The sequence below is a fragment of the Gigantopelta aegis genome, unplaced genomic scaffold, assembly GCF_016097555.1.
Source record: "Gigantopelta aegis isolate Gae_Host unplaced genomic scaffold, Gae_host_genome ctg1961_pilon_pilon:::debris, whole genome shotgun sequence".
NCBI lineage: Eukaryota > Metazoa > Mollusca > Gastropoda > Neomphalida > Peltospiridae > Gigantopelta > Gigantopelta aegis.
This window is the reverse complement of record NW_024532811.1, coordinates 41,315-58,523: the sequence shown is the minus strand read 5'-3', so window position 1 is coordinate 58,523 and position 17,209 is coordinate 41,315. Positions and strand designations below refer to the sequence as shown.

At 33.5% G+C, this 17,209-nt stretch overlaps 1 protein-coding gene across 1 annotated transcript; it reads right to left on the bottom strand.

Moving 5' to 3' along the window:
- Positions 1-8,197: 8,197 nt before the first annotated feature.
- Positions 8,198-16,552, bottom strand: LOC121391213. The gene is made up of 4 exons (XM_041522914.1): positions 16,448-16,552; positions 14,852-14,925; positions 8,999-9,089; positions 8,198-8,383 (listed from the first exon to the last, which is right to left on the bottom strand). Exons 1-4 carry the CDS (start codon positions 16,550-16,552, stop codon positions 8,198-8,200), a joined length of 456 nt encoding a protein of 151 aa, XP_041378848.1.
- Positions 16,553-17,209: the final 657 nt, after the last annotated feature.

Below are 17,209 nucleotides of genomic sequence, written 5' to 3'. Positions count from 1 at the left end.
TTTTGTCAGAAACAAATATGCATATACATGTATATATTCTGAGAAAATAATGGATTGAATTATAATTATAGTCTAGAATACTGTAAATATACAGACAATTCTACCTGCAATGTATTTAGTATTTTCAATTATGCTAAAATAAATAGTTACATATGTACAATTAACATTAATATGAAACGATTATAGTAAACAACATAAGAAATGGAACACCAAATCAAGGTTTGTAATAAGAAAAAAAATGGGTACTTTATTAAGTACATTAAAAACATATACCAATGAGCATTTCAAATGATCAACCAAATCATAGGTGTATTATCTTATGATTTGTGCATTTATCAGTATACACAGCCTGATGATGGCATTCATGTTCGAACTGTTTTAGTTAAACAGATAAATCAACCTTCACTGAATCACAGAACCTCTGTATGAGACTCCATCGCTCTACCAACTGAAATAATAGAAATTCCCACTAGCTACTGCCTTTCTAGTACTACATACCTCCCCACTCAAGTTATACTACACCTCTGAGTTAAATTACATTCTTTCACAGACCCTTTGTCCAGAATTCACATGACTGAGCTAGCAGCCTCTATAGTCTCTATTAAAAACATACTTATCTGCCCTTGATGTTCATCGTGCTAAGCGGTCCCAAGTAGCCACTAAATTATTTCCGGCGCGTTACGCTCCAGCCGCTTGCAACAAAGGCCCTTTGTTACTACTGAATTGTGGAGTAGTTGTCGACGTGTTCGTTTATTTTTTGACGTTAATAAAGTTTTCTATTACTATTATTGTTTATCAAATTGTGTGCAATCTCCTTTTACAGAAAAGAAAATGTACAATATCTTTTGTGCTCAACAAAAATACTTACGAACACGTTAAAACGGCACCTTAATAAAGTTTTGATATTTACAAGTAATATGCATGTGTTTGTGTATATAATCACTGTGTACGAATGGAAGTACATTAATTTGACTAAATGACTAGCTGCGATTTTCTGTACCGCTAGCTGCATTATTAACTACGACCTATGCAGTAGTTAATAATGAAACTAACGATACAGAAATTCACTCCCTCGCCTAACGATAAAGTTTCTACTGTCTGACTCGCAAACAAATCGGAACAGCGAGTCCAGTGTCATTGTCAGACGGACATAGTGTAACGGACACAATTTCATGTGTAATTTAATAGTTACGATCGACTATCTACCTGCAATTATTAATATTATGCACAACCATTAAGCATTCCACTTTTCAGATATTTTGCTTTATAATAGTGTAAAAGTGTGTAAATATAAAAGTGTGGCCCCCCTCCCCACACTTTTTGGCTGTGTGTGTGTGAGTGTGCGTGCGCGCGCGCGTGCGTACATCCCCTTGCCTTGCCACCTTCATACACCACTGGTATGGTACATAGATAAAACCTTTTCAAATGCGAGTGTTAGTTTGGGTTATGTTTTTGGTTGTGCGTGTGTGTGGGCTTGTTTTGTAGGCTATTGTTTATTTGGGGGAAGATTTGTTGTTGTTACTGGGTTGTTTTTGGGTTTTTTTTGGGGGGGAGGTAAAATTGTTGAGGGGGGTATTTTTAAAATATTAGGTTTTTTGTTTTGCCTGCCACTTACGCTTGTATAGAACAATGTCTTCATTTTAACATTTAACCTTAAATAATCATGACATGCAAGACTAACATAAATATGTTCACAAAGATATTTTGATGTAAATAAAACAAGTACGCTTACTATAGGTAGATGTTTTTAGGTTAAACTATATATTTAGCTGTTATTACAGCAAAATTTACACTTTATAATGCAATGTATATAGGCCTAATCAATTTACAGCAAACGAAATATTTAGTCAAACAGGCGCATGTGCATAAAATTGTGTAACTGGCTAGTGGTGTTTTTAGGGGAGGGGTCGGGTCATGCGTCCCCAGAAATACACTGAAAACCCCAAAAGAAACATAATATAGCATGTGGTGAAGGGGACTGTTCTGATCAGAATATTACATATAGTCCGTCCCATCCTACAAAAATGTAGTTTTTGTAAATAATTTAAGTGTGGTTTGATGTAAAAATAAAAATAAAAGTTTTTTGGAAATAACAAAATATACTATTTTTGTGTGTAATTTAGAAAACAAGCGGCTCATAAATAAATAACTTGTAAATTCCATGAAAAAATGCGTTCCCCGTGGGACGCACTATAAACATAATGTTTCTATTATCTATTACAACGGTGTTACTGTCACACACAATTAATTAAAACTGCAGGTGTGTTTGTATGTTTAAATGAAATTATGATAATTAATGTGAGGCAAGATTGCAGCTTTGAAGCAAAAAAAAAAAAAAAAAAAAATTCCATGCAAGAAAACCAAAACATTCAGGGTGTGTGACAGCTCGCTAGATTCATCTCCTATATTTAACACATGATCAGTTATAACAAAACGCAATTTCATCAACTTAATTTTTACCTGTATCATTCTTTATTTTTAAAGCATAGGTGGGGACATTTATGATGTCAGGGATTGGCATTGATAAATCTCAGCTGAAGATTCTCAAACAACTGTGACCATCGTTTTTCCAGCTGTGGTTTTGTTCCCGTTGTTGGAAGCTCCCTTATTAGTAAATATTCCTGCAACCTAACCTTTGTAATCTTTTTTTGGAGGCACATTTTCATCGCCGATCCAGGAATTTATATCATGATCATCCATGTTTGTTCAAACCGGAACGCGCCAAAAGTAGAGAGTAAAAATTAACTTAATGAAACTGCGTTTTGTTATAATTGACCATGTGTTAAATATAGGAGATGAATCTAGCGAAGTATCCACTACCTACTGCCAGTAGAACATTATACATTAGAACACATGCAGACATTTGTTTTTAGATCTATGAGTGTTTTGATAAAAGACCTCTTTTATTATTTATAACTTAAATCTAAAACTTAAGTAAATAAATAATTATTTCCAGTGAGGGAAATGATTACGGCGTGTCAACTGAACTAAGAGGACAGTTCTAATTTCTAGTATAAACAAGACCTTCCAGTATATTTTATTGTGGATTATACTGCAATTTTCAAGCTAAATAATTTGTTCCCACACTACAGAATCAATACAAAAACTACCAATACTATATAATGTAACAGCTACATTGTTCATTGCCAATTATTCCAATACTGGATGACTTGCTATGGGGTTGAGAATTTGTTTACTCTTGTCAACATCAAGTCTTATAACAAAACCTCTTTCATTAGACCAGGTGACTGACAACACACAACTGGACCACAATCAACTAACATACAACTTTCCACCACTTCACTTAACCATCTAAATTCGCCAACTCACACCAGAATGAAATCTCAGGTTGAACCACCGCTGCCTCATGTATGATGTAGCACTATTGGCATGTGCACTTAATATGCCTAATTCGTGTACTACTTGACAGATAACATGTACCTTAGAATCCACAGTCCAATATTTATAAATTTATAATTAAAACCAATATTTATAATGATACTACAATACTAAAATATGTAGAGAAGAACAAAGTGCTGTTTTGGAATGAAATTCAGATCACAAAAAAACCCAGTTGAGGTATTTTACAACTGTAAAAAGGTACACTGAAATAAATTGGTCAGATTAGTTAATTAATTCACATGTAGCTGAAGTGGGTTCACCTCTAGGAAACGTGACAAAATATCTGACAAATGGACATGTAGTTCTAAATAATATGCTTTCAAATCGGTGGCAACAAAATTATGCTTTATATGAAAAATTACCACACTCCAAATGCTACATACCAGTCCATTTGAACCAAATTAATAAACATATAAAAAGAAAGAGACAAATTATTTGTTAATCTCTAGCATGGATTTCAAACCATAATTAAGAATATAAACACAAACTACTTCAAATAAGACAAACAAAAAGTAATCAATAACTAATAGGTAAATAAATGAAGACATGAATAGTTTAGATGCAAAATGCGAGATACTGGAATTCATTTGTTTTTAGAACTTAAAAAAATAACCTTTTTCTATTTTTTGCTTAACTGATTTATAAATGCAAATGTATGGTATTCCTATTATAATAAGAATGGATATAACTAACATGTACACCAATTTTCACAAATCTAACACTCTTATTTTCTGATAAATGTAATTATACTAATACATTTTTTCTCAAAATGTGATATATCCCAATTTTCAGTTGTTTTCTTCAAAAACCAGACATAACAAAAATATTGCTAAATCATGAAGATTTTAAAATGAACTAATAATAATATTTTTGCCTTTAACATTCTATTACTTTAACAGTGTTTAGAGAAGGAAAAAGCTAAATGAAAGAGGAAGAATATCTGAAGACTGTTAGGCTATATACATGTAGAAACAACTCAAGTTAATTAATCTAAATGAGAGAGGAAGAATATCTGAAGACTGTTAGCCTGTGTACATGTAGAAACAACTCAAGCTAATTAAACTAAATGAAAGAGGAAGAATATCTGAATACTGTTAGGCTGTGTACATGTAGAAACAACTCAAGCTAATTAATCTAAATGAAAGAGGAAGAATATCTGAAGACTGTTAGGCTATATACATGTAGAAACAACTCAAGCTATGTTTTTATATTGTCACAAACGATAAAGCTTTATAGAGAATTCATACATGTAGGTTATTACAATTAAACATATTATATATATATATATATATATATATATATATATATATATATATATATATATATATATATATATATATATATATATATATATATATATATATATATATATTATATACACATATTGTACTGTGTCCATTATAAGGAACCATCAGATATACAGCAATGAAGAACACCAAAATGTGGACAAGAAAAGTGATGTAGAGAAATGCATCGAAGATTTTGATTTGTTTAATTTAATTTTTCAAATATTAAAATACTGGCAATTACTGGATTGTTGAAAACCTCATTTGAAGACCATTTACACATACAAGATAATTGGCCCAAGATGAAAATAAGTTTGGAATCAATATTTTTAAGGGCCTCAAACAAGAAATCTTGTGTTCTTCATTCTACAGTATATCCTAGTCTACACATCACATTCACTATTTCATTGTACAGTATATCCTAGTCTACACATCACATTCACTATTTCATTCTACAGTATATCCTAGTCTACACATCACATTCACTATTTCATTGAACTTTTTAAAAGTTGGGATGTTGTCTTAATTGTTTTCTCTTTTTACACTTATGAAAACCACACAAAACGAAACACTTAAGGATTGTCTGTTATTTCTTTTACGTTCATCGGGGTATGAACAAAAAAAATCATCCACAAACTGTGTGAATCGGCGAAGCCGTTCTCACATAAGTTTGTGGATGATTTGTTTTGTTCATACCCAGCTGAACGTAAAAGAAATAACAGACAATACTTATAATTAAATTTGAATCATACATGCTAATAATAACACTAAAACGTCATACTTTATTTTGAATTATTTTTTATTCATAAACAATAATGCTCATTAAGACAACTTGCCCATATAAAATGACGTCATCACATAGGACGTTCTCTGACAACGTAATTTTTACGTTCATCGAAAAATGAACAAACTCCCGTTGCTACGTCTGGACTAATGGGATGACGTTACGTTGTAATGAATGTAACAGAAATTTTATTATATATTATACATATACATGTATATACATACATTTATAAACAGTACCAAAAAAAAATAATCACAAAACATTTCTTATATGCATATTGTAAAAACAGTTGTATTCATTTATATTTGCATTAACTGGACTCTGTAAAAAACCCAAAAAAAACAAAACACCTATCCATTTTAACACTGCAAAATAATTATAATCAAACACTATAAATTACTTACTATTTATAAAATTAACTCTACCTTGTCCCAGGTTCAGATCTTACATCTTACAGAATTTGCAACAGTAGTCATTGCAAAACTGACACTTCTTTTCAGTTGACCTGATATGTTCATTTAGGTATTAAATTAATATTAAATTAAAGTGGAATGTGTCCTTTGACATTTAACTTATACATCAATAAAAAAAAACCCAAATATAACAAATTTGTTTACACGAACACAAGCTACTGTTATTAAATCTTATTTGACTACTATATATACCATTATTGTTCAATCATCCTGGTGACAAATCCTCAACACACTACTTACACTACTTAAGTACCTGTTTGTTCTACAAACATCAAAGAGACCAATTATTTAAGTTTTTAATTCCTATCTAACAGAAAGCAAATTTCACCAATTTTTATTAACAATCCATAATGAATAAACTTCATTCTATTAGTGACTATGAATGTAATCACTGTATAGCTAGCAGACAATAAAAGACTGGTGAGTTTAATTTATAAACATCATTCTATTAGTGACAAGGAATGTAATCACTGTATAACTAGCAGACAACAAAAGACTGGTGAGTTTAATTTATAAACTGCATTCTATTAGTGACAAGGAATGTAATCACTGTATAACTAGCAGACAATAAAAGACTGGTGAGTTTAATTTATAAACTGCATTCTATTAGTGTTAGTGACAAGGAATGTAATCACTGTATAACTAGCAGACAACAAAAGACTGGCGAGTTTAATTTATAAACTGCAACCTATTAGTGATAAGGAATGTAATCACTGTATAACTAGCAGACAATAAAAGACTGGTGAGTTTAATTTATAAACTGCATTCTATTAGTGACAAGGAATGTAATCACTGTATATCTAGCAGACAACAAAAGACTGGTGAGTTTAATTTATAAACATCATTCTATTAGTGACAAGGATGGTAATCATTGTATAACTAGCAGACAACAAAAGACTGTTGAGTTTAATTTATAAACTGCATTCTATTAGTGACAAGGAAAGTAATCACTGTATAACTAGCAGACAACAAAAGACTGTTGAGTTTAATTTATAAACTGCATTCTATTAGTGACAAGGAATGCAATCACTGTATAACTAGCAGACAACAAAAGACTGGCGAGTTTAAGTTATAAACTTCATTCTATTAGTGACAAGGAATGCAGTCACTGTATAACTAGCAGACAACAAAAGACTGGTGAGTTTAAGTTATAAACTTCATTCTATTAGTGACAAGGAATGCAATCACTGTATAACTAGCAGACAACAAAAGACTGTAGAGTTTAATTTATTTGAGAATGTGTTTAAAAATTGGTTTTGAAAAAACAAGCTGTTCTTAATTATATTTGCTTCATAAATAAGCTGATTTGCAGTAGGTAACAGTCCTATATAAATCTCATTAAAAAGCTCAACAAGCATACTTAAAAACAAATTCAGTATACAATTGTATTAGAAGTAATAATACTGATTTGTAGATATTTGTATCTAATAAGTTTTATATTAATGCATTGGAATTATTTATGTGTCATGTAATTACATTATTTTGACACAGGTAATAACATTGCAACATATTAGAAGACATGAACAAACGTGTTCCAATAATGACAAATTAATGACTATTTTCAGCTTTCTTGGACATATATGGAGTCTTGCACAACTACATGTAATTAATAATAATAATAATAATAATAATAATAATAATAATAATAATAATGAGCATAATTATAATAATAATAATCATAATTAACTATCATACAACAGTTTTTCACATTAGCATCTGATGTTTATTAAATACAAAGATGTATTGTAAAAACATTTTAACAATTATGGATTTAAATTTATTTTTTTCTGGGAATATTTTCAGATGAGAATAGTTTTGGGAATCAGTAATAAAACATAAAAATATTCAATTACAATGGCACAATTTTGTAAAAGTGTCTCAAGCAAACTTAAAGATCATACATTCATAATGTCCTTGTTGTTTTCATAAAGGTTAGCAATTGGGATTATGGATTTTTTTTTTTTTTAATTAATTCTTTGCTTGCTGCTGAAAAATAGCTGCAGGAGATCTTTTCTAACTTTTGCCACTGGAAGATAATTCTTAAATGTTTTAAGTGGGTTTCAATGATTAAACTTATTAGTATGATAATGGGGTTAGATTTACACTAAAATAAAGAGCATCTATTGGGCACAAGATTCTACCAGGAGTGGCTCAGTAGGACGTAAAATTGAGAAGCATTTGCTGCCGGCAGCAAACAAAGAGTTAAAATGTTCTAAAGAACAATCTGTCGAGTGACTATAGTTGAGTGACTACTACTTTTGACTCTTGCCTTCCTTCTGTTCATCTCCATCAGGAAGCGGTTGAGCCTTCTTGTTCCAGTCAATGGACACGTACTCCACAGATTCCTCGGTCTTGTGCACGGCTCTGCTTGGGGTAGTGCTGGAGAAGTCTATACCAACGTACACCAGGCCATCTTCATCTCGGCCACACTTCTCTCCCTGCAAACATAATATAAGAGATATTATATCATTTCGTCTTACACACCCATTGGTGAGATCATATATCATCTATAATATCACATGGCAATAACAATCATATAAAGAAATCAATTTAAACAAATTCAATTGGCTTCTCCTAGATGATGTCTTGGTCGCACAGCCATACTATTCAATGAAATAAGCATGGTTGAAAAAACCATAATAAATAGATTTGAATACATACATTTCTGATTTTATAGGGTTTTTTTAAATACTGTTTTTATTTAATGAAGACTTATTTCCAAAACCAGATTCTATTAACCTGATACACAAAGATCAATCCCCGTCAGTAGGCCTATTGGTATATGCTAACCTACCTGTGTGTGATAGTGCACATAAACGATTCCTTTCTTAAAGACTATGCCAGAAGTACCAAATGTTTGACATTCAATAGCCCATGATTAATAAATCATTGTGCTCTAGTGGTGTCGTAAAACAAAATAAACTAACTTTTGGAAAGATTAAATTACAATTGTTTATATGTGGAATCCTGAAAATGCTGCTAGACTGTTTATAACACAAAATTCTGATGATCAGAATTTTTTTAATTGAAATTTAAGCATTAATCTATATTACCTGGACATTCTGACACACTTCATCCTCTTTTCCATCAAATGCAGCATTGGCGTAAGTATTGTCCTTTCCTAGATCCACATTTTCATATATACTACTCAAAAGAATTTAAGGGTCAGACGATATTTTCGACATTATTTTCTGAATGTCAATTATATTAGCTAGACCATAATGTCACGCATGGTATTGTTCCATTTTGACGAAAGTGGGTCTAAGCAACCCATAAATGAATTAAAATCCACTCTCATTGACACTGTCGACTAGTTCTAATGGCGAAAACATGCTTACATTTGCACGTAAATTAGGGCGAAAGCGAAAGGTCTGCTAAGTGCCCATAACTTGCTTTTTCACAAAGCGCTTCATTTGCACGCTTTGCACGTGTATTCCATGTTCCCAATGCTGAATTTCCGTATAATTGGAGCTTGCGTTCGTGTACGGTGCACACGCCAAATTCGACAATGGTACGACTTCAACTGACTATCGAAGATCGAGGAAGGGCTATTGCTTGGCTTCAGGATGGCAATACGCAAAGAAATGTTGCTCTGAGACTTGGTGTCAGTCAGAGTGTCGTTGGCCGACTGTGGCAACGGTACCAAGCAACGAATTCTGTTCGAAATCATCCACGTTCGGGAAGACCCCGAAGCACTACAAATAGAGAGGACCGCTACATCACCAATATGGCTCTACGTCAACACACAACCACTGCACGCCGATTACGTGACAATCTGCGGACTGCGACTGGAACTCGAGTGTCTGATCAAACCATACGCAATCGTCTGAGAGCCAATAATCTACGCTGCCGTCGCCAGGCTGTTCGACCACCACTCCTACCACGTCACAGAACGGCCAGACGTCACTGGTGCACGCTTCATCTGCGGTGGCAACGTGTTCAGTGGGGTCGAGTGATGTTCACTGATGAGTCCAGGTTTAGTCTCCAGTTCAACGACGGTCGGGTTCGTGTCTACAGACGTCCTGGGGAGCGCTTCGCTGACGTTAACGTTAGACAACGTCACCGGTTCGGTGGTGGCAGCGTCATGGTGTGGGGCGGCATCTCTATCCACCACAGGACCCCCCTCTATGTGGTGGATGGCAATCTGAATGGAATCCGCTATCTGAATGAGATTATCCGGCCGTTGGTTCTCCTAGGCCTTCAGCAGATTGGCGGCGGGGCAATTCTGCAGGATGACAATGCCAGACCCCACAGCGCCAGGGTGGTAACGGACTTTCTCAGACAACAAGGTATCGCCAGGATGAATTGGCCAGCATATTCGCCTGACTTGGCCCCAATAGAGAACGCCTGGGACGAATTAGGCAGGAGAGTTCGGGATAATCATGCCCCTCCGGCCAACCTTCATGATCTGGGTCAACTTCTTATGGCAGAGTGGCAGGCCATTCCCCAAGAGTTCTTCAGACGTCTGATCAACAGCATGAGGCAACGATGTGTCGAGTGTATTCGCGCCAGGGGTGGATTCACACACTATTAAACGAATGTTCTAATGTGTAAAATCTTCAACAACCTTCAACTTTGACAGCATGTCATGTGACTTTCTTGTATACAGTGACGTTTATTTGTGTTTTTTTGTAAATATGGAACAATAAATAAAATTTTTGGTGTAGTTTACATCATCAATCTAATACACTCTGAAACTTATTTGGTTATAAATTTTTGACCCTTAAATTATTTTGAGTAGTATATATATACATCACCTAAAACAAATACATGCACATGTAGCTATTCATTCAATTCATAATTCTCTGAGGATCATGTTCTGCTCGCTAAAGTAGCACCAGTGATCATTCCAGTCTCAAGTGACAATAACGAATTTTAGTAAACTTTTGAGACGGTCCCTTACTTATTGCAACAACAATGAAATTGACACATATAAATCAAAATTTGTATAGTCTGTTCCAATAAAGTGCACAAATCACCTATTTACTGACATCTTTCTTTTAATTTCAAGAGTAAATCAAACATCAATGACAGCCAAAACAAGTAAATGCTAAATTAGGTAGAATATCATTAAATAGATATTTACAAAATATTTACTTGTCAGTTTAATATGAAAGAAATAATCAACGAAAATCTTTATTCTATTTCTGACACCACTAAAGTGGGGAATATATTACCTCTTTCAGCTTGATTCAGTGGCATTTTATCACCTACAAAATAGAAATAGTCAATATTTAAAAAAAACTGTTTTAAGAACAAATATTAAAGTTTTAAAGATATTACAGGTTGATCAACAGGCTAAAAAAACAAACAAGGCAGACAAACAAAAAATCCCGAAACAAACAACCACCAAAAAATGACAAAGAAAAGAATGAAGTAATTAATAACACTGTATGCCAGCATGAATAAAATTACTGGCTACTTGATTGTCAAAGATAAATAAATGAAACAAGAGGCCTATTGGCCTTTAGAAATTCGCTATTTAATTTTCAATTTCAATCATTAATTAATTTGCAAAGATTACCTAATGTTAAATATTAATTTAAATTTTAAAACTTTAATCAAAATTCAAAAAAGTATCTCCATTAGTTTGTGAAATCTTCCCCACAGAATAACAGTACCATGTTTAGAACTACTCGATGAAAACTCTAGAAGACAAGACTAAAATGTTCAATGTTACATTTCTATTTAAACTTTTAATAAAAATTCGAATTTTGCAAAAAAGTTAGTTTGTGAAGACTTCCCCTGAGAATAATTATACTAAGGTTCAGAACAATCCAATCAAAACTCTACAAGATGATAGACATTTAAAATTTAAATTTAAATTTTAAAATGTTTTAATAAAAATTTAAAACTTCAGAATTTCCAAAATATCTCTCTATTAGTTTGTGGAGGGTGCCCCAGAGAATCACTACCAAGTTTTGGCAAAATAACAGCAAATAGTTCTTCAATATGTGACAAATCCAGTGTTTATAACTAATGTAAATTCTTCTAGTAGATGTTCTGCCATGTATCTTACCACAGATACAGTCCTACTGGTTTGTACCACTTAAAGTGCGTTTCCAGACCATACACTAAAATTTCAAATTCCACAATTAAATGCCTTCTTAATTCATTGCAATAATATTTTACACCAATATGTAAATCAATAATTACGAAAATGCCCCATAAAAGTATTAAAACATCACTCCTGTAGAACATTGCTGGAAACGACCGAGTAAAATTTTCGGTAAAAACATTTGCATGTAAATAGGCGTGATGTCATGAAGGGAACTCGCTTCACAGAAACCTACCACAAGATGACTTCCAGTGCAAGCGAAAGTGAGACCGAAAGCGACTGTCAGGCTCAATTATCATGTGATTCTTCTTTCGATGATGAACAGTGTACTGATGATGACTGGACTAATATTTGTGCAACACAACAAATAATGCCTTATCAGTTTGAACCTGGAACATCATTCACAGAACCACCGGCCTGACAGATGACGATGAAAATGTTCGTGGGAGACAGCTTATCACTTGTTTATTCTTGTTTTGTTCTTTAGTTTTTTGTGCGAATTATTTTGCTACACTATATGTTCTAGTACTTGCTACACTATATGTTCTAGTACTTGCTACACTATATGTTCTAGTACTTGCTACACTATATGTTCTAGTACTTGCTACACTATATGTTCTAGTAGAAAATGATGAAAAAATCAATGTACAAGAATATTACCAAAGAGATGAAAATGTATGCACAATTTCAAAATATGGAATAGCCTCCGCCATCATTTAGTAGATAAAGCCTCCAAATGTCTACCATACAATGTTTTTATGCCCTCAAGAATCCCTGGACATCATAGTAATATAACCCTGATGGAACAACAACTATGCCAGAATGATATGATGTGTTTGAAATCTTCATACAATGAGCATGCCCCAAGGTTTTTTAAAGTTTTAATATTAGTGAACTTGGATCTGGATTGAGAGTGAATAATTTCTAGTAAATCTTTGAAATTCTTGAGAATCCACATGTGATTAATATCACTTGTCTTGAAGACTTTTCGACAATACCTCTAGAAAGACCATCATTGATAGTGGTCAGGATAATGGTCAGTCTTTAATTGAGACAAGGATTTGATGGTGCATTAATTTGCTGGACCCTACGATCTACCTCTTCTTTTATGGATTCTTATGAAGTTTTGGAATCCAATAAAGAAGAGGAATGGACATGACGTCGGGTTTTAAGTTCAAGCCAAATGTGTGAAGGACAACAATTTAATACATGATGTTCTTTCCTTTCTTCACTTTCTTGTGTGCATCTGAAGGTGAAAAGAAAGAACACTTTTATTTGCTAGCTTGTGTCCTTATTTACATGTACATCAGGATTAATGTCAACATACAACTATTTTTTAATCACATGAGTTACAAATACCACTTCATGAAAAGGTCATAAAATTTATTAAATATTTCAAGAACAAATAAAAAGTTTGAAAATTATGAATAAAATTTATAATCAATGATCTAACAATTTTAAAATATCTCTCTATTGTTTGTGGAGAATATTTAGTTTAAACTTTGTATGGAATTTTCCAGGATGAGTTTTAATTTTAGTAACAAGAGTACCAGTGAGGTACATGATAGGCCCGTCAGGAGTTTGATGGAAAACCATAGATATTAATGAATATGTTATGGATATGATTCAATTCTAATTCAGAATATAAACAAATTATTTTATTTATTTGTATCAGTGACCTACTAATTGTATGTGACACACCACCATCCCAAGTTGTTACTACATGTGAGGTTTGATGGTCCTGTATGCATCTGTATGCAAGATATGGTCCGAACCAGGATTTACTGTTAGGTGCAGTAGACCGTGAAATGTAGGTCACAGTGACCTAGTAATAGTACGCGGCACACCACCATCCCAAGTTGTTCCTACATGTGAGGTTTGATGGTCCTGTATGACAGATGCCACCATACCATAATATGACCCATCATAGACGGGCGTATAAAAGGAAAATGGTTAAAATGCCTTAGTAATTAGGTCAGGTCAAGTCATAGGGTTTTACGTGCACATTCAGAACAAGTTTTTGTAGCGCACGCCTGTCGTGGGCACAAGAGCCGGCCTTGGCCGGCTCCTCCGTCCATGACAGGAAATTAGTAATTAAAAAAATATTTTAGTTTTAAAAGACTGCTCCAGAGAATCACTGTACCAAATTTTATAATAATCTGATTAAACCTTTTGATTTTGAAATGTTCCATGAAATATCCAATTGAAAATCTAGGATAAGTCAAACTTCAAGGAAAGATTGATGGTCAATGAATTTAAAACACTGACAAATCTGCAATAGAAAATCTCTCAAGATGAGTATTATATAGCAGATAAAAACAGTAATGTGGGATTCAACAATTACTGTATTTATTTTGGCTGTATATGTTTCAGATTAATCATTTTTGTTTTATACAGTCAAGCTTTGGTAATTCAAATTTTGAAATCTCACGACCTTTGATTCCTGAAACTGAAAAGATGCAAAGGGCCAAATTCCAGTAATAATAAGGATGGAGAAACAGCAATTATTGTGCTATACGATACAGATTTAACACATACATGTATCAGTTTTCCAAAATGTGAAGCGAAGCTGTTGTAATGATATTCCCTCGGTTTATGTACAAAAATATACACACTAACAAAAATGTTCAAACAATAAACAGAACACTTGGTCAGTTTGGAATTTCACTTTATTACATATTATTATTTATTTATTTATTTATTTATTTACTATACATTCATTTTATTTTATTTTCATTAACAGCTAGATCTGGAGCTTCTAATAACTAATAACCAGTTGCATCTAATCAAGCTTGAAACTAAATTATTAGATGTATATTGACACAATTAGCCATTACAAACAACAAACCTTTTGCCTTCTTTTCTTTTTCCTTGGATTTCTCCTGTTCTTTTTTCTTCTTGTTCTTTTCTGTTTCTTGTCATCTGCAATTTTCAGATAAACATTTTTACTTTGAAACATTTAAATTCAAGATGAGTACATCGCAAATTTAGAAAACAGTTAAAGAGCTATTAAAAAATATGACAGATGAAATTTTACTTCAAATTATTTTACATTCAAAGCATGTGTATACCAAGATTCAAAGAACAAAGAGCTAAGTTAATTTTATAAATTTGTTTGTTGTGTTTAACGATACCACTAGAGCACAGTGATTTATTAATTATCAGCTATTGGAGGTCAACCCACTACATTTTTTCATCAGTAGCAAGAGATCTTTTATATGAAATATTCCAGACAAGATATACTGTAGCACATACCACAACCTTTAATATACTACTCAAAAGAATTTAAGGGTCAAAAATTTATAACCAAATAAGTTTGGTAATTTTGACCTGTAGTCTTAGAGAGGAAACCAGCTACATTTTTTCATTAGTAGCAAGGGATCCTTTATATGCACTATACCACAGACAGGATAGCACATACCACAACCTTTAATATATCTGTCGTGGTGCACTGGCTGGAATGAGAAATAGCCCAATGGGCCCACTGACGGGGATCAATCACCAGACTGACCACGCATCAGGCAACCGCTTTACCATTGGTCTACGGCCCGTCTCTAATAACTTTATAAAAACAGAGTCTTTAGGTAAGCAGCGTTATAAAATAGGGATGGGTTTATTTTGAAATATATATCGCAAAATGACTGAAAGTCTGACAGCAAGAAACACTACTTTTATTAACTGATTACTTTTTAACATTAATCCAATTTGTTAAGAATTCGGTAGAACTAAATGTCAAACTGCCATAAAGCTATTTGGTTTTGCCGATATTTGCATCAATATCCTACCCCCTTTTTTATGTTGTGTAATGCAAAATGCAATAACACTGTTTTGTCTAACTATCAACATTTCTAACAATAATAAAATATATTTAACTCTAAAAATAGACCAAAAGCATCTTATAGCACACATGTATGTCAGGCACGAAACCAATGGTATGTTGGGGGTGTTGACACCCCCCCCCCCCCCCTCCGAACAATTAACATTCATCCTACCATACAAATCCTACCAACTGGGGTCCACTGATATTTTCCTTTTTTAGAACAGAAAAAAATGTATCACAAAAGACCTTTGCTTGTTTAAATGCTCTATTGGCTACATACACGTGACAATAGCACAAAAATAACAGAATAGTAGTCAATGCATTCCTTGATGAGTCATTTGTTAGGAAATATCACTCAAATTTTGCTCTTTTCCTAGCTAATATTGGCATTTGACGTGTTCTGAACTAAACAATGGCATAATCCTGTACCAAACTATAACGTGAAATATCGTCAACAAAATAAATTGATTATCTATCATCATGTCCTGCAGGAACATAGGTTTTGACTCTTTCAACTTGAATAGTCTGCCATTTTTGGATTTATAGGCATTGTTCGCACACAACTTGTTGGGTGCTGTGATCGGAACATACAGGCTTCCTGCATGCCCCACATTCCAGCCTAACTTTCTTGTCAACTTGACAAGGACACAGGCAACATCTTCTCCTCTTGGCAACACCCACTGCTTGTTGAGCCTGCTGTGGCTGACCAGGAGCTACTACGCCAACCATTACACATCTACAACACAATATGGAATTGCCAATTTTTGCTGGGGTCGGTTTGGACCCCAGAATAAAAATCAATCTTACAACCTAATACCCTGCCAGCATCTGAAAGTAACACATGCCCTGAAGCAGGCTAGGGTAGACCAACAAACTCCTAAAATCTAGACACCAAAGTGCAGATAATAAAAATTTGACATACAAAATATACCACCCGGGGTCCGATCGGACCCCAGTTGGTAGGATTAAGGTTAATGTATAGAACATGAATTTTTTGATTTTTTTTTTTTTAAATGCCACAAACATTTAACACAGAGACAAATACATTTTTTGATTTTTTGACATTACAAACATGGATGATGATGAGATGAATGGTGAAGCCGCAGTATTTCCATTTCTGTATGGGACTACTTGACAGGACTGTGCTTGCTGTCAGTTGAGCTATCTCGGTATCAACTCTACCCTCCACCTTCATCCTGAGTCAGGCCATCGATTTTATCGGAGGTCGGACTCTGAATGGGCATGTTCGAAACCCTAGTGGTATATGGGCACGATAAATTGTTATCTATCTATCTGTCTGTCTATCTATCTATCTATCACAATTAGGACCCATGTCTACGATCCGCTGACTGTGTCAATGTCCCCAGTTAACACAGGTTTAGGATA